Source organism: Pleurodeles waltl, chromosome 1_2, assembly GCF_031143425.1.
Source record: "Pleurodeles waltl isolate 20211129_DDA chromosome 1_2, aPleWal1.hap1.20221129, whole genome shotgun sequence".
Taxonomy (NCBI): Eukaryota; Metazoa; Chordata; class Amphibia; order Caudata; family Salamandridae; genus Pleurodeles; species Pleurodeles waltl.
The window spans coordinates 469,810,224-469,830,187 of NC_090437.1; the positions used below are offsets into that span (position 1 = coordinate 469,810,224).

Genomic DNA, 19,964 nt, shown 5'->3' on the forward strand with positions numbered 1-19,964 from the left:
CTGATTGCCACTCTGTAGTTAGTATTCCCAAAGATAGGAATTCTGTGGATATAAGCTCCCTAGTAACTTTCCACCTGCGTGAGAAACCACCACAAAACCATCCAGACCTATATCATTTTCTACATTTTGAGATTATGTAAATATTTCTGGTGAATCCGTAAGTGGGTGCAAAGATAAAAGGGTTCCCAAAATGCGTTTTTCTACCAAAGCATTTTCCACAGACTATTTATTGTATTTGAGGTAACGTCAAATTAGCTGAATGAATGTATACACAATTTTGTAGGATTATACACGATGGTGCAGAGATGATGTGCTTGGGTACTGCAGCTAAGCAAGGTAAATATTTTTAAGTTATAAGGTATTTAAACTTAGTGATATCAGTCACCATGGTACTTTCACAGAATTTCACAAACTTCTGTGAAACTTCTGCGGTACATGGCGTTAACTTTATTTAAAATTATATATATATATATATATATATATATATATATAAAACAGTATATAAATTTCCCTACCTATTACCTCTTAAATAACGTGGTAATAGATAGGGGTCTATTACTTACCTATATGTAGGGCCCTAACACTGTACACAGCCAAAGTGTAGTAAAAACAATGGCTGCCTTTTCAATCAAAATAGCCATTACCTAATTATATAGTGGCTTGGTATTGCCATTTACCACAGTATACTGCAAAGTTATCACAATATACCATGGTCCAAAATATAACTAAGGCCTAGCCAGATTATTGGATTTAGGTACTCTTGCGTCACGAATGGTGACACATTTGCAATGCAATCCTTAATTCGGTTACAAAGGAAAGCAAGGCTACCATGCATGACCGTGCATTGACTGGTAGATCTGGAGAAACTCAAGGCAGTGTGATTCGCTGTTGTGCGTTACTCTGCACATCATAATTTACACTGCTGCTAAATTTCACACATATCCGTATGCCACACCACTCAACTCCACGCTATTACACTGAATGCAGCGCCACTGTATGCCACTCCAGTCTGTTACTCTACTGTAAGCTGCTCCACTCTACACTATCCTACACTATCCTACTGTATACCACTCCTGTCTGCTCTACTTCACTGTATTCCACACCACTGTATGCCACTCCACTTTATGCTACCCTACCCTACACCACTCCAGTGTAAGGCACTCCACTCTTTGGCACTTCATTCTGTGCTATTCGATTGGACCCCATTCCAGCGTACCTTCCACTGTATGCTAGTACAATCTATCCCATGCCACTGTACACCACCCCAGTCTACACCACTCCATTATACGCCACTCCACTATATTCTACTCCAAAATTACACTCTTTTCCACTCCGCTGTACAGCACTCTGCTCTGATCCTCCACTGTCAGCTGTTACACTGTACACAATACCACTCTATGCCAGTCCACTATACACTATTACACTATATGCAACTAAACACTTCTTCAGTGTATGCCACTCCACTATATGCTATTCCACTGTATGGCACTCTACTCCAGGCTATTCCACTGTGCCACTTCACTGTACGCTACTCTACGCCACACCAGTGTAAGGCACTCCACTCAATGTAACTTAATTCTACACTATTCAATTGGACCCCACACCAATGTATGCACTCCACTGTATGCTGTTACACTCTATGGCATGCCACTGTAGAGTGCTCCATTCTACACCACTCCATTATACACCAATCCACTCTACCCACACACTTTGCCACTCTGCTCTACACCATTACACTGTATGCAGCTCCACTCTATGCCTCTTCAGTGTATGTAATTTCACTGCATGTCACTCCGCTGTATGCTACTCCAGTACATACTATTCCTCTCTATGCTATTCCACTGTATGCCGCTCCTCTCTATGCTATTCCACTGTAAGCTACTCCACTCTACCCCCAATCAAGTGTACACCACTTCACTGTATGCCTGTACACTCTTCCACTATACACTATTCCAGTCTATGCCACTGCTGTACACCACTCAACTCTATGCTATTCCACTTCATGCTATTCCACTCTACACCACTCCAGTGCACACCATGCCACTCTAAGCTATTTCACTGTATGCTACTCCACTCCTCTGTACTCCTCTCAATGCTTTTTCACTGTGTGCCATGCCATTCAGTGCTATCTCAATGTACAGAGATTCAGTCTGTGCCCTTCTAGTGTATGGTACTCCACTCTACCCCGCTCCACTGTATATTGGACTGTACACCACAAGACACCATTCCAGTCGAAATAACTTCAGTGTACGCTACTACATTACGCCTTTACACTTTACACCATTCCACTGTATACCACTTTAGTCTATGCTACGCTATTACACTTTATGCCACTCCAGTATACCCTCCTTCACTCTATATAACCCCACCCTACACAACTCTACTACACTGTGCCACTCAACTAAACTGTACTCCACTCTATCACTTTACACTGCACAAAGCAATTTTACACTTGAAACTATGCCCATACACTCTATTGTAGAACACTACTCCACTCTGACAGTTTTCAAAACTGTACAATACAGCACTCCACTGTATGAGACGCTGCTTCAATTTATAAGTTTCCTTCACTCTACATTACACCACTTCAATGTATGCCACTCCACTTGTTAATCTACTTTACCCTACTTCACTCTACGCCACTCCACTCCACACTATTCAATACTATGCCATTCCATTCTTCTACACATCACTGTATAATATTTTGCTGTATGCTTCTCCACTTAACAATAACACAGTCTATGCCACCACTACAGTGTACACCATTCTGTGCCGCTCCATTGTATGACACTCTCCTCCACTCTATCTAACTACACTTTATATTATTCTACCACACTTCACGGCTCTCACCGACATTCTCTGACATTTTACTCCACTTTATCCACATACACTCCACTGTCCAGCTATATACTACACTCTGTGCCCATACCCTCCAGTGGTCAACACTATTCCACTATACAAATCTTTACTGTAAAACTCAGCACTCCATTCTACTGCATGAGACCCAACTCCTTTTTATAACAGTTTATGACCTACTCTACAAAATTACCCTACATGCCACTCTACTCTGACACACCTATACACTCTATTGGACTTTACTCCATGCTAGGTTGCACCACTCCAATCCACTGTACAAGATTTTTCACTACTATACAACAATCCACTCAACACAGCTCCACTGTTTTACACACTATTGAACTCTATGCAATCCCACTCTACTACACTTTATGCCACTCCCTGTCACTTTACTCCAGCCTATGCCCCTTCACTCCACTATACAACTCTATACTATACTGTATGCCACTGTACAACATTCTACTCCACTCTGATCTCTAGTTCACCACACAACACAATATGCAATTTTTTGTATGCCACTGCACCCCACTTTATTCCACTCTACCCTGACACAGTACTTCACTCTATCCCACGCCACTCCACTTAATGCCATTTTACTCTATAATACTGTATGCTAATCAGCTGTACCCCACTTCTGTACTGTACACCACTCTACTCTACCATAATCATCTGGTCTGTGTGCCACTTTTCTCCTCTACTGTAGTCTACATCACTTGACAATACTATACGACACCCCACTACACTCTATTGTACAGCGCAGTACCCCAATTTACGACATGTTGCTTGACTGTATGCTACACCACTGAACTCTACTGCACTTCATGCCACTATAGTCTACAACATGCAACTCCACTCTGACACTTTACTCAACTCCATACTACTGCTCTCCAGTCTACTTCACTATACTCCATTGTACTACACTTTCTACCACTCTGTGCCTCTGTACTATACTCCACTATATACTGCTTCACTGTCTGAGACCCTTCTCCAATGTATGCAAGTCCACGCTACAATACCGTACAACACTCTGACACTACTCTATTGCCATCCACTCTGTGCCACTATACTACACTGTATGACACTTTGCGATACACCACCCGACTTCTCTCAATGATACGTCACTCCACTATGACACCTCATTCCACTCTGACACTTTTCTCCACTGTACTCTACTACACTCCACTTAATGATACACCATCTTCACATTCTACCTCATCCTACTCCACTCCAAAGCACTCTATTCCACTCTGGCAGTCTACATCACCCCACTCTACTGTTCGATATGCCATTCTACTGTACAACTTGCTGCTTGAGTCTACGATACTTGACTCCACTATGAGACACCCTGGCACTACACTATATAACACTGTAACACTGTATAATAACCTATTCCATTCTACTCCATTTGATTGCAATCTACAATACTCTAGTCTATGACAAAAACTTTACAACAATCTCTTCCACTGTACTGTATGACACTCCACATAACTATCCACTTGTGAAACTGAACGCCTCCATTTTTTAAATTTGTTTTTTCATTGAATTTCAATATTTAAACAAAATAAAGCATACCACTTATAGTTAGGAAAACCTATTTTCTCTATACAAACCAAGTTTAAACTACACAAACTTTAAAAATTATAAAGTTCTAGTTATAACTTTCATTTACAATGTATCCATTACCTTTAAATTATTATAAGTAGCGGACCTCGTTCCACAATTTTTTCAGCTCGCTAACCAGACAACACTAGCTAAACTCACCGTTCTAACATGCATTGTGTTGTTGTAAAGAATATCATTTGAGAAGTTATAAGAGTTGTTATGAATGCTTCTGGGGGGTATTGAGAAGGGAAATGATCCCAAGATGCTTGGTAGCACTCATAAATACACAAAATAAAATAAATAAGCCAAAAATCCATGAATAAAGACATTCATACACTAAATTATGATCACATATCTATACGCAAAAAAACAGCTGGTAAGGACCAGGTTATGAGGTAAGAATAGTTTGCATGAGGTTATACTCTCAGAAGTTTTTTATAAAAACATGGAACAAACTGATAAATGCTATAATACATTTTTGAAAATACATGGTCCAAACATCCCCAGATTCTAAAGGCAGTTCTGAAGAAACACTTCTGAAATAGCAGTGTTTGTGGGTCCCACACAGTTTTCAAGAACATGATTTCTCCACACCCTATAGTACTATATTTTAACTTCTTAAGTGCGGGCGTCGGCCACTGGCCGACATCCACACTACCTCCCTGGTGCAGGTCACGACCAGTGGCCGACCCCAGGGAGGGGGTTAATAAATCCTCAGGTGCGTCGCACCCAAGGATTTTTTATTTTTTTATCCCTGGGAGACACTGAAGCTTTTCTGTGTCTCCCCCCACCCGCCCCTTTGTGACGTCAGCGCGCTGACGTTACTATGTGGATTTCCACATCGGAGCAGGAAGCGGCCTTGTGGCCGCTTCCTGCTCCGATGGGGAAAACGGCCTTCCCCACGTTCGGGAAGGCCTCGTAAGAAAGGGTAGAGTCTTTAAAAAAAAAAAAAGGTAGGTACCCGCCTGGGGGTGGGGGGGGGAAGTGGGGGGGTGTGATCGTCCCCCGTTCCCCCCCCCCCCCCCCGGGGCTAAATTTAAAAAAAAAAAAAAAAAAAAACATGGACAGGGGGTCGTCCGTGGGCAGGGCGGCCCCCTGTGGGGGCAATATTTCTTTTAGTTGTTGTAGGGTTTCCCTGGGGGGCATTTTGGCCCCCAAGGAAACCATACAACAACAACAACAAAATAGATCCATATATATATATATATATATATATATATATATATATATATATATATATATATATATATATATATAAATAGATATATCTATGTACATGGATATATCTATAGATATATATAGAGATATATATATAGATCTATCTATAGATAGATCTATGTAGATAGATATATATAGAGAGATAGATCTATAGATATATATATATATATAGATCTATCACTTTTGTCAATATGTGTGTGGTTTCCCTGGGGGCTGCGATCGGCCCCCAGGAAAACCAGACCCACATATAAAAGTGATTGATATATATATATAGATATATAGATATATATAGATAGATAGATAGATAGATATATATATATTTGCCACCAGTTGTCTTGCAGCTTGCGTCTTCAAAGCAATGCACATACTTCAACTGACGCTTTTCAACTGTAGCTTTTAGGCAGCAATAAAAAAGTCAAGTAAGTATTGTGATTATGTTTCTGCTACAAAAGGATCAGACTTGTCTTGTGGCAGTTTTAGCGCCATAAAGAAGCGCAGAAGGTTTATATGCCTACTGCAAAGAGCAAATCTGTATTTGATGTAAATAGCTGAGTACATTAGTAAAGTCAGCCATTACCTGCACTATAATACAAATGAAATGTATGTGCGGGGTGGAGGGCGGCTATGGAGAGATGAAGGGCACTTTTGCTGGGTGGTAATGAGGGAATCCGAGGAGGAGGAGGGAGTGGGAGCACCAATAATGATTGTTGGACTGGGCGCAGGAGGTGCTAAAGACTGTGACGAATGGTATGTGACAAGGTGTTTTTTGAGTGCCTTCAAAGAACGTGCTGATTGAGGGAAGAAGCGCAGGTAAGGTGGCCTCTACTGTTGCACGTATCGAACACACACCATCGATTTTGTGACTGTCTACGTAGACTAGTGTTTTAGAGCAACAGTTTAGCCAATAGCAGAGATGGCATCTTGATGGATGACTGCTGCCGTAACTCGGGTTATAGAGGACAGCTCTGACATAGGATCAGAGACTGAGACATCAGAGACTGAGACAGCATCTGAGGGATAGGACAATGGGGCAGACTCTGGGAGTGATTTTTCAGTTGGAGGAGTCCCATTCGATAACTCCTCTTCCAGTAAATTATGAGGGAGGTGATGAGGACAGTCCTGCTGTCCCTTCGGAAGCAGTCTGTACAACTGGGTAATAGTGGGTTAGCCCAACCCAGAGAGCAGGTGAAGGCGGCGGCAAGCAGAGAGAGAGAGTTCTCTCTTGGGAGCTCCCCAATTTAGTTCAGCCCCAAATTCCACCGCCCAAATCGTATTGTGGAGACATCAAAATGATCTATCGCAAAACAAACTGGTTTTGTAAGGCAGGCACCTGTGTTTTTGGTCCTGGATTCGGCGGCCATATAGAGAAACACACTAAACCCAAACATTTCTGGAAACTAGACATTCGGGGGAGTCCACAGAGGTGTGACTTGTGAGGATTTCCCAAAGTTTTCTTACCCAGAATACCCTGCAAAGCTGAAATGTTGAATAAAAACTCTATTCTTCTCGCATTTCTGTCACACAGACTACAGGAATATGCTGGGATCCACAAAATTCCTACCACCCAGTGATTCCTCACCTGTCCTGATAAAAACACTACCCCACTTGAGTGCCCACACCTAGTGCCTGCGTCAGGAATGGATCACCCCAGGGTCAACAGCTGCCTCATGTAAGGACCAACATTGACCGTTTTGTGATCTATTCCTGTCGCGGGCACCAGGCCTATCCACACAAGTGAGGTACCATTTTTATCGGGAGACTTGGGGGAACGCTGGGTGGAAGGAAATTTGTGGCTCCTCTCAGATTCCAGAACTTTCTGTCACCGAAATGAGAGGAAAAAGTGTTTTTTTTGGCCAAATTTTGATGTTTGCAAAGGATTCTGGGTAACAGAACCTGGTCAGAGCCCCACAAGTCACCCCATCTTGGATTCCCCTAGGTCTCTAGTTTTCAAAAATGCACTGGTTTGCTAGGTTTCCCTAGGTGCCGGCTGAACTAGAGGCCAAAATCCAAAGGTAGGCACTGTTTTCTATGAAAAAATGTGATGTGTCCACTTTGTGTTTTGGTGCATTTCCTGTCGCGGGCGCTAGGCCTACCCACACAAGTGAGGTATCATTTTTATCGGGAGACTTGGGGGAACGCTGGGTGGAAGGAAATTTGTGGCTCCTCTCAGATTCCAGAACTTTCTGTCACCGAAATGTGAGGAAAACGTGTTTTTTTTTTTAGCCAAATTTGGAGGTTTGCAAAGGATTCTGGGTAACAGAACCTGGTCAGAGCCCCACAAGTCACCCCATCTTGGATTCCCCTAGGTCTCTAGTTTTCAAAAATGCACAGATTTGGTAGGTTTCCCTAGGTGCCGGCTGAGCTAGAGGCCAAAATCTACAGGTAGGCACTTTGCAAAACACACCTCTGTTTTCTGTCAAAAAATGGGATGTGTCCATGTTGTGTTTTGGGGCATTTCCTGTCGCGGGCGCTAGGCCTACCCACACAAGTGAGGTATCATTTTTATCAGGAGACTTGGGGGAACATAGAATAGCAAAACAAGTGTTATTGCCCCTTATCTTTCTCTACATTTTTTCCTTCCAAATATAAGAGTGTGTGTAAAAAAGACGTCTATTTGAGAAATGCCCTGCAATTCACATGCTAGTATGGGCACCCCGGAATTCAGAGATGTGCAAATAACCACTGCTCCTCAAAACCTTATCTTGAGCCCATTTTGGAAATGCAAAGGTTTTCTTGATACCTATTTTTCACTCTTCATATTTCAGCAAATGAATTGCTGTATACCCAGTATAGAATGAAAACCAACTGCAGGGCGCAGCTCATTTATTGGCTCTGGGTACCTAGTGTTCTTGATGAACCTACAAGCCCTATATATCCCCGCAACCAGAAGAGTCCAGCAGACATAACGGTATATTGCTTTAAAAAATCTGACATCGCAGGAAAAAGTTACAGAGTAAAACATAAAGAAAAATGGCTGTTGTTTTCAGCTCAATTTCAATATTTTTTTATTTCAGCTGTTATTTTCTGTAGGAAAACCTTGTAGGATCTACACAAATGACCCCTTGCTGAATTCAGAATTTTTTGTCTACTTTTCAGAAATGTTTAGCTTTCCGGGATCCAGAATTGGTTTCACACCCATTCCTGTCACTAACTGAAAGGAGGCTGAAAGCACCAAAAATAGTAAAAATGGGGTATGTCCCAGTAAAGTGCCAAATTTGTGTTGAAAAATGTGGTTTTCTGATTCAAGTCTGCCCGTTCCTGAAAGGTGGGAAGATGGTGATTTTAGCACCAGAAACCCTTTGTTGATGCCATTTTCAGGGAAAAAACCACAAGCCTTCTTCGGCAGCCCTTTTTTCAATTTTGTTTGGAAAAAACAAATTTTCACTGTATTTTGGCTAATTTTTTGGTCTCCTCCAGGGGAAACCATAAACTCTGGGTACCATTAGAATCCCTAGGATGTTGGAAAAAAAGGACGCAAATTTGGCGTGGATAGCTTATGTGGACAAAAAGTTATGAAGGCCTAAGCGCGAACTACCCCAAATAGCCAAAAAAGGTCTCAGCACGGGGGGGATGGCCCAGCAGCTAAGGGGTTAATAGAGTAATATGTGCTGCTCCCTCTGGACCTTTCTCAGGGTTTAAAGGGTTGTGGATCTTGCCTCTAGTGAGTTTAGCAGCCTCCTTCCTACAACCTAAAAGGGGTTTTCCCTATCCCATAAGAACATTCTAGTTCTCACTACCAGTCAAACAAAGTGAGTTGTTCATTTGGTTCATAAACATTTGATCCTATATATTCCACATCAGTACATATTACTAAATTACTTTTTTTTTTTTTTTACATGTGTTGCAGAGCCTAAAATTGATCGTTCTCCCACCAATTTGAAAATAATTGAGGGGGTTAAAGCAGTTCTTCAGTGTAGAACACTGGGAAATCCAAAGCCGTCAGTCTCCTGGATCAAAGGGGAGACATTTGTAAAGGTAAGCATTGGTTAATATCTGCAGTTATTACATTTAATGCAGTAATTTTGGTTGTGTTTGTGTGAAAGCCAATTGAGTCTGAGCATGTGAGGAGAACGGTGAACTGAATGTTTCGATCCAGTGCACTATATTCTTTTCAGCCCACCTGATTATAATGTACGCAATAATAAAAAGATTATCTTTGAAGAACATATGCTTGAATGTTCAATATTTATTATTTCTGCCAGTAATTTGTCAATTTAAGATAGCCATGTGTGAAATATTCCGCAACTTTGTCTGTATACAGAAACTTGTAAACGTAAAGCTATTTAATACCCATATTCCCCTCACAAACACAAACTGGTGCATTCACATATGCAACCATACAGACAAAACCACACACATGCACATCTGCATACATGCAAAGGCACACAGAAGAAGCGATGCAAACACCAATGAGAATATTTTAGTAATTGTGGAAAAATAATCTACTCAGGGTGTTCGCCCTGTTTTAGTGATTTCTGATCTGTTGTTCAGATCATAGCCATGTGGCTTTGTTAAATAGTTGCTGTTGATTTCCGGTGCAGATCCTGATACAGAGAGTTTAGACTGATCACACTGGGATAGTTAGTCATAAGTTGAAATCTCCCCCATACTAGTTTTTGACCCCACATTCAAAGTAACAAAAGTGCAATCCACCCTGTCCTGTTGCAACATTTATCAGCAGTTATTGGATTGTGAAATGGGATACATTATCACATTTAGAACGTATGTGATGTAGCATTGAACATTGCAACAATGGCCAGCAGTTATGATGCAGGCTAGTGATTTATGCAGGAAAACTGGAATTTACCTTGTATACTTGGTGTGGTGGTAACTGTACTGTTAGAATATTAGAATTTTCATATCAGTCTCAACTTTTGCATCAATTCGCAAACCCTTTTAGACAACTCTTTCCGGCAAATTAAATGTGCTTATTGGGTGTACGCCATTTCTACCATGGTTTAATGAGAATGCTCAAGCACCTTAGCATGGTTAGCAGTGGGTAAAGTTCACAGAGTCCTCCTAAAGTCAGCAATAATGAAGTCAGCAAAACAGGAGGACTGAAGGTAAAACCACACCAAGGATGCCAAGTCTAACAATTTCATCTTACTACTTTCTTTAGAGGCCAGAGTACATTCCAGAATAACCTCAATCATTGGTTGCTTCTTTTTCATGTAAGATTTCTATACTGTTTTCATAAACCCCCAGTTCGACAATTAGGGACTTTTTTTCTTCTAATATGTTCTTAGGGCCTGTAATATTCACAGTGCTTTATGCTATGCAATGTCTTACTACTACAGAACCATATAGAACATTTGGCATCATTAATCCCAGTGGGGTGGCCTGTTAATGAGTTTCAAAAAAGGATACAAGAACTGTTTTGCTTAACTGGCAGCTTCCATCGACTTGTTAAGATTAAACATCAACCCTACACTCTGGTTTTGGCAAGTCACTTGTACATTAGCAAAAGTCTAAAAAATGTGAAATCAAATCTAAAGTTAAAACCATTAGACACACTAAATGCATATTGCACAAATTTAAGGTTACCCCAATTTTTTTTTTTTTATATTAGTCTTTATAACCTAAGTCAGTCTTATTAACAGGGGATAACTATTATCCTAAATGCACCGCTAATTCATCATCAAGATTTAATTCTGTCAGGTACAATGTATTTAAGCCAAAGATTATTCTAGACGTCAACCTCCTTAGCTTTGCAGTTCTCTTTCACCCTTTTTTGTGTATGGGCATTCTGTCAAACACCACAAACTGCAGTAGATCAACTTGTTTATTGTGATACGTTTTTATCATGTGCTACTGGGTATGTTTTGTCATCCTGGTGAATCATTCTCATATGTTCTATCACTTTTCTTTTCATGGACAGTACTGCCACATAATATTTATCACATGGGCGCTGTAGAGCATGCACACTGTAATCTGAATTAATGTCAGGTGTTCTTTTTTTTTTATATAGAAATATTTAGGTGCCATAGTGAAGTTGACCAATTTACAGTTTTTAACTGTTTGCAAACCTTGCACTTTCTGCAAACATAAAATCCCTGAATAGGTAAACCCGTCTCAGGTTGTGGTACCAGGCACTGACTTAGTCTTTTAGTGACAAACGTGAACCTACGATTGTCATCTAAGATTCTGGAGAAGGTATCATCAGTCTTTAACACATGCCAAAATATGTGGAAAATATTTTTAACTTCTTTGTTCTACAATGGTAGGTTGTGATAAACCTAGTGGATTCCATGTCCTCAGCTAATCTTGATTTGATTCTTAACAAATCATTCCTTTTGACTTGCCTGACCTTATCTAGGGCTTGTTTAATGCTCGACTTAGACTATCCTCTTTCAATAAATCTCGAGGTCATACATTCAGCTTATATTAAGTAGGCTGCATCTGAATTGCAATTTCGTCTGGCCCTTAACAGTTCTCCATACGGAATACTGTTTATTAGACTTCTGGGGTAACAACCTCTAGCATGAAGTAAACAGTTCTAAGCCATTATCTTCCTGTACAGTCTGATCTCCAGTTTCCCATCCTCGACCTGCATACATCTAGGAATTAAAATTTTCATGTTAGGTAGAGGCTAAGATGAATTATGTTCAGGGAATTACATTCAGGATTTTGACAAATTCATATGCTGACTCAATCGCCTTTCCAAATAAAAATAAATAAATATCTATATATCAGACCCAGACACCACATGCTCATCTACAAGACGGGTGTTCCTGACTACTTGTTCCTCCTACCAGCCCAGGTACAAACCCACATAGCTGGAGGTGAAAAAAGTGTCCATCGTGGCCCCCTGGGTCTGACTATAGATTTTTTTGGTTAAAGATGAAAAAAAATATTGGTTAGACAAATGTTGATCATTTAGAGAAGCATTTCAGTATTTAGGAGATATGATAGAGAGCAGGCCCTATGGAAGTGTGTGATTTTATAACCAGATCATGTGGTATACAAGTGTATAAACTGTTCAGGTCAAGGAACATTAGAAGATAGTACATTTCCCAAGAGCCATCATTAGTTAAGCATTAAAAATCTCCAGTGTTCCTTATATACGATGTAATATTTCCATAAAAGGATGTATGAAAACATTAATATATTAATATATCTGGACATGTTTTCCAGTAGACTACAATAGGTCTACCTGGTTTGGGGGGAGGGGGGTTTGATGGTTCACCCTTAATATTGCCTCTGTTGGATTTTTCATAACTACAGGGAGTGCAGAATTATTAGGCAAGTTGTATTTTTGAGGATTATTTTTATTATTGAACAACAACCATGTTCTCAATGAACCCAAAAAACTCATTAATATCAAAGCAGAATATTTTTGGAAGTAGTTTTTAGTTTGTTTTTAGTTTTAGCTATGTTAGGGGGATATCTGTGTGTGCAGGTGACTATTACTGTGCATAATTATTAGGCAACTTAACAAAAAACAAATATATACCCATTTCAATTATTTATTATTACCAGTGAAACCAATATAACATCTCAACATTCACAAATATACATTCCTGACATTCAAAAACAAAACAAAAACAAATCAGTGACCAATATAGCCACCTTTCTTTGCAAGGACACTCAAAAGCCTGCCATCCATGGATTCTGTCAGTGTTTTGATCTGTTCACCATCAACATTGCGTGCAGCAGCAACCACAGCCTCCCAGACACTGTTCAGAGAGGTGTACTGTTTTCCCTCCTTGTAAATCTCACATTTGATGATGGACCACAGGTTCTCAATGGGGTTCAGATCAGGTGAACAAGGAGGCCATGTCATTAGATTTCCTTCTTTTATACCCTTTCTTGCCAGCCACGCTGTGGAGTACTTGGACGCGTGTGATGGAGCATTGCCCTGCATGAAAATCATGTTTTTCTTGAAGGATGCAGACTTCTTCCTGTACCACTGCTTGAAGAAGGTGTCTTCCAGGAACTGGCAGTAGGACTGGGAGTTGAGCTTGACTCCATCCTCAACCCGAAAAGGCCCCACAAGCTCATCTTTGATGATACCAGCCCAAACCAGTACTCCACCTCCACCTTGCTGGCGTCTGAGTCGGACTGGAGCTCTCTGCCCTTTACCAATCCAGCCACGGGCCCATCCATCTGGCCCATCAAGACTCACTCTCATTTCATCAGTCCATAAAACCTTAGAAAAATCAGTCTTGAGATATTTCTTGACCCAGTCTTGACGTTTCAGCTTGTGTGTCTTGTTCAGTGGTGGTCGTCTTTCAGCCTTTCTTACCTTGGCCATGTCTCTGAGTATTGCACACCTTGTGCTTTTGGGCACTCCAGTGATGTTGCAGCTCTGAAATATGGCCAAACTGGTGGCAAGTGGCATCGTGGCAGCTGCACGCTTGACTTTTCTCAGTTCATGGGCAGTTATTTTGCGCCTTGGTTTTTCCACACGCTTCTTGCGACCCTGTTGACTATTTTGAATGAAACGCTTGATTGTTCGATGATCACGCTTCAGAAGCTTTGCAATTTTAAGAGTGCTGCATCCCTCTGCAACATATCTCACTATTTTTGACTTTTCTGAGCCTGTCAAGTCCTTCTTTTGACCCATTTTGCCAAAGGAAAGGAAGTTGCCTAATAATTATGCACACCTGATATACAGTGTTGATGTCATTAGACCACACCCCTTCTCATTACAGAGATGCACATCACCTAATATGCTTAATTGGTAGTAGGCTTTCGAGCCTATACATCTTGGAGTAAGACAACATGCATAAAGAGGATGATGTGGTCAAAATACTCTTTTGCCTAATAATTCTGCACTCCCTGTAGTAATATCATCTAGCTGTCTATACCCTTCCTGCAAATAGAGTTCCAAAGGCCAAATGACTACATTCTCTCCCTTGTCCAATGATTTTTTTTTTTTATGACAATCTCCTTTGTATCCTTCAATGATTTTATTGCATTCCTGTGTCTTGTTTCTAAGTTATTTTACTGTGCATTACCATCATATCTCAACTTCTTTATTCTTTTGATTACTTCTTTCTCAAATACATTAATAACATCATTGGCAACAGATTTTGGTCTAAAGTGATTGGGGCAACTCATGCCCATCTCTAAACTGGCATCCACCGGATTCAGATAGGGATCAGGCACTGAATTCACATCATCTTATTCACATAAGATATGTAACACTCGAATATCACTGACTTCTAAATTCAACAGATTAGTTTTGCTTATTTCAGTTCCTCCAGTCAGCCTAGTGGCATTCTGTTTGTCATGTTTTAATTTCCTAATGAAATGAAAAAAGTCTGTCTTGCTCTGTGTATAGTTAAATTGTGCTGTTGGACAAAACAATTATCCTAGAGATAACACTCCAGTCTCTGTGGTACATTTTTCAGGCTTTACTCTTACTGATTCAGTCCTTTTGTCCATCATTTTGATGCTGCTTAGCCCCTTGTCTCAACTCCCATTGGGTTTTTGGTATGTGTGTGTATATATATGTGTGTGTGTGTGTGTGTGTGTGTATATATATATATATATATTCATTTATTTTGCGCACCAAAAGTTTTGTGGGGCGAGATAAGGTGGGGGTGTCAAAAAAAAAATGCCTTTCCCATGTTAATTCCCATAGGACCTTTAGACACAACTACAGCTCGAACCACTGGATGGACTTACACCAAATTTGGCTGAAAGCTACCTTTAGGTATACAGATTACGCTTTTGCTTACTTGGTGTAAATCTGTTCAGTAGCTTTGGAGATATTAAAAGGAACATACATTTGTATATCTAGGGATGGGGATCCTTTGCGATGTATTTGCGAATAATGATGAGCTTGTGCAGGAAAATACATAGCTCTGATTAGCTGCCAACACTGTGGAAAACAAAGGGGCCAGGGTAGGTGGGTTCCAAGAGGGACCACTCCCCCACAGGGCTAAAAAATTAAATTTGGAGTAAAAAATGAAAAAAGAAAAAATCAAGTGCTGGCTCCCGTGCTGGTTTCTGTGAGGCCCCTGGGTGTGCTAGGTCCCAGCAGCATTTACATTTTTAATGCAGAGGGCCATCCGGTCCCCTTGCTTCCCCAGGGACCGCCACCTCCCCGGGGCTTCAAACAATTAATGAGGCCCCCCAGCATCACCCACAGCCCCGGAGACCACTGCCTCCCTGGGTCTTTAAATCAATATAATGCGTGGGGGCCACCACCCCCGCAGCCCCAGGGACTGCTTCCTCCCTGGGGCATTTCTCATATTGTATGCGGAGGTGGCACCTGGGAAAAATATAAAAAAATAGAAAGGGAGTCAGTTTCGGACCTCCACAGCCCTGGGGACCACCACCTCACCAGGGCTCTTTTTGTGAGAGGAGGGCTGCGTGGTCCCCACGTGGAGCCACAGATGGCCCTGGAGACTGCCACCACCCAGGACCGGCTCCTGCTAGTGTCACAGGGTCCTTTCCCACCAACTCAGAAAGCTATTCTAGCACAGAGTTATGGTGAAGCCAGTAGGGGGAAGGGAATTTATGGAAGGGAACAGCAGGTAGAGAGATCTGAAAAGGAAAAGGTTAGAACAATATCCATTTACTCATTCATTGAAAAACGTAAATAGTTTATAGACTCTCGACTAAATGTGTCTCCGAGATATCAGGTGGAGACCTCTTCTAAAATTGGAGCGAAGCCCCTAGTGAAAACACGACCTCAGATTCAAGAGATGGCAAGAACGTTGAACTATGATTTTACACTTAATATCAATCCTGTAACATTTATGTATTCACATCATAAATCTTTGATCATGACTTAGAAAATCTCAGACGTAAATGTTTTTTCATATCTTAAGTTATTCAAAGATCAATGAAAACTTTGATTAGTTTTATCTCCAAAATACTTTCACATTCATAAGAATAACTGACAAAAACGTTTTACTGATCGAAACCTAAAGCGCTTTACTTATTAACACCAGGGAGAGCTTTTTATCTGGGAACTGAAACACCTTGAAGTACTTGTACACATAACGTGTTTTCTCTGTGAACTGAAAGGCTTTGAATTACTAAGCCAAAAGACCGTTTTACATCTGTGAACGGAAAGCACCATCAATTACATGTGAGCAAAGCGCGCTCTCACTATAAACTGAACCCCCACCCTCTTATTTTTGGAAAAAAACATTCCCTGGCCGCTGGTGGGCTTTCTGCCGCCCTTGGGGCATATGGGCCTTCCAAAAATAGGCTCATCTGCCCCCAATGGCCAACAGTAATGTGCCCCCATGGGGAGCGACCCTTACCCAAGGGGCTGCCTCCCTAAAGAAAACACACGCATACACACACACCAATCCCTGGTGCCTAAGTGGTTTCTGCCCCCATGGGGGCAGATTGGCCTAACAAAAATTGGCCGATCTGCCCCCAAGGGGGGCAGAAATGGTCTAAATACAATTTACCCCCAGGGGAGGGACCCTTGCCTAAAGGGTCGCTACCCATCTCTAAAAAAACAAACTAAAAAAAAAACACAAAATAAATAATTTGCCCTGGTGCCTAGAGGTTTCTTACCCCTGGGGGCAGATCGGCCTAATAACAATAGGCCGATCTGCCCCCAGAGGGGGCAGAAATGGCCTAAAATAAATTTGCCCCCCCACCCACCCGGGAAGCGGCCCTTGCCTACGGGGTCGGCCCCCTTGCGTGACATTGGCGCAAAAAAAAAATATATCCCCGGTGCCTAGTAGTTTCTGCCCCCCTTGGGGGCAGATTGACCTAAAATCGGCCGATCTGCCCCCAAAGGGGGCAGAAATGGCCTAAATACATCCCAGGGGAGCGACCCTTGCCTAATTGGTCACTACCCATCTCTAAAAAAAAAACAAAAAAAACAAAAACACAAAAAAAAAAATTGCCCTGTCGTCTAGAGGTTTCTAACCCCCGGGGGGCAGATCGGCCTAATAACAATAGGCTGATCTGCCCCCGGGGGGAAGAAATGGCCTAAAATAAATTTGCCCCCCAACCCCCCCCCACCCGCCCGGGGAGCGACCCTTGCCTACGGGGTTGCACCCCTTGTGTGACATTGGCGCAAAAAAAAAAGATCCCCGGTGCCTAGTAGTTTCTGCCCCCCTTGGGGGCAGATTGACCTAAAATCGGCCGATCTGCAGAAATGGCTTAAATACAATTTGCCCCTCCAAGGGAGCGACCCTTGCCTAAGGGGTCGCTCACCATCTGTAAACAACAACAAAAAATCCCCGGTGCCTAGTGGATCGGCCTAATTAAAATAGGCTGATCTGCCCCCAAGGGGGCTGAAATGGCCTAAAATAAATATGCCCCCCAGGGGAAGGACCCTTGCCTAAGGTGTTGCTCCCCTTGCGTGAAATTCATGAAGAAAAAAAAAATCCCTGGTGTCTAGTGATTTCTGTCCCCCTTGGGGGCAGATTGGCCTCATAAAAATAGCTGAGAAGCTGAGCTTCCAGCGCGGTGGGAGGAGGCCTCTGTGATTGTCAGCGTGCGATTGCGCGCTGACGTCACGGGGGTGGGGGGGTCGGGTGTGGAAGGGGAAGGGCTTCCCCTTCCATCCCTGCCTTGGGTGGGTGGGGGGAACCCCACAGAGGGAGCGCTAGTGCCTCAGGACGTAACCATTACGTCCTGGGCACAAAAGGGGTTAAATAAATATATGATATATATATATATATATATCGTGTATATATATATGTATGTGTATATATATATGTATGTATATGTATGTATAGGTATCTATATATACACAGACATACACACATGGCCCTGATCATGAGTTTGGCAGGTGGAAAAGCCCACCTGCCAAACTCCAGTGATCGGGTTACCGCCTCTGCGGCAGCCCCTATTACAAGCTTCCCACTGTCCCAGCGGGAAACAGCTGACAACATTGGTGCCGGCTCGTAATTGAGCCAGTGGCAATGTTGTGTTGTCAGGTGCTAAGGCGCGATAGGGCGGTCCATAGGGGCCCCTGCACTGCCCTTGCAAAGTACAGGGGCCCCCATGTTGCCTCCCCAACACCCAATCTCCGCCAGCTTTTACATGGTGGTGCAACCGCTATGTGAAAACAAGCGGAGAGGGAACTCGTAATCCCAAGGGCATCTCTGCCCTGGCAGATTAAGACTGCCGCCGCCACCGCCAGGCCTTCGAAAAAGTGGCAGTGCCGGAGTCTGACCGTGGCGCATTCGCCATGGTCATACTGTGGAGGCTGGACCAACACATTGGCGACCGTTCGATCGCCACCTCAAGTCTGGCCGTCCTAGGACCATCAGACCCATAATGAGGGCCATAGTGAACGTGTGTTCATGTGTAAAGTTTCATATGTGTATGTGCACGTATATATTTGTGTATACGTGTATGTTCAATAAACAACCAAAGGTTTCAGGGATGTTATAGGTAGGTTCAGATTTTGCACAACCGAAACCACAGAAATTCAGTTTTTATAGGTAGTTATTTCAAATAACTATAACTCGTGCCCCCAAGTAAATATAACTTGCACCCTTGTCATGCATAGTCTTCTTGTCAGTAATTTTACTTTGAATGTTACAGTGATCATGCATAGTATTCTTGTCAGTAATTTTACTTTGAATGTTACAGTGATATTATCATTGATGTCCTAGAATATGGCATGACTGATGTATTCATTGATGTCATAGAATATGGCATGTGTGATGTAATATTTGGAATAATTAGTGCATGGTGAGGGCACAAGCTTGTTTTTTTTTTAATTCTACTGCCTACATATTATATCCCTGTAACCTTTGATTTTTTTTTTTTTTTGATTATTTTTTTTTTTTTTTTGATTATTTTTTTTTTTTTTTTTTAAGTGAATTTCTAGTTTTTTTAAATGTTAAGTAAGATGCCCATTGTAATGCACTTTGACGGCGGGGTTGAACGCAGGGCCTTGCCTGGCATTGTGATACCCTCACCCAGTCTTGTTGCTCCTGACCCCCTCCTCCTTGCCATCCATTTGCCCAAGTCCATGCCCCTGCTACCTTATTACTCTGTGGCTGTTGTTCTGACACTGCCCTTGCTACCTGCCCTGAATAGTTAACTTGCTGCTCTATCCACCGCCTCCCTACCCTCTGTTGTCCGAGTCCATGCACCAGTCCCATCCCTCCTGCCCTGCACGGTCCAATGTGCTGCCACTGTACCCCATTTAGCTTGATGTCCTTTCCCACTCATCCTGCCCTCAGCTGCCCATTTCTCTCCCCCATGACTGCCCTCCTGCTTGGCGTCTGTGTTCGGCTTGCTCCCCCTACCCTCCTTCTCCCTGGCCTCCGATGTCTATGTGGATGCCCCTGCTTCCTCCTTTTTGGCCATCATGTTCCATGGACCTGCCACTGCCCATCCTAGCT

The 19,964-nt window shown here is 42.2% G+C and overlaps 1 protein-coding gene across 1 annotated transcript in view; it reads left to right on the forward strand.

The window, feature by feature from the left end:
- The window catches only part of MUSK (muscle associated receptor tyrosine kinase), a 595,710-nt gene that overhangs the window by 244,061 nt on the left and 331,685 nt on the right, over positions 1-19,964 (forward strand). Inside the window, exon 4 of the mRNA XM_069240929.1 lies at positions 9,524-9,651. Within this exon, the coding sequence (XP_069097030.1) occupies positions 9,524-9,651 (128 nt within the window). The remainder of the gene's footprint in view (positions 1-9,523; positions 9,652-19,964) is intronic.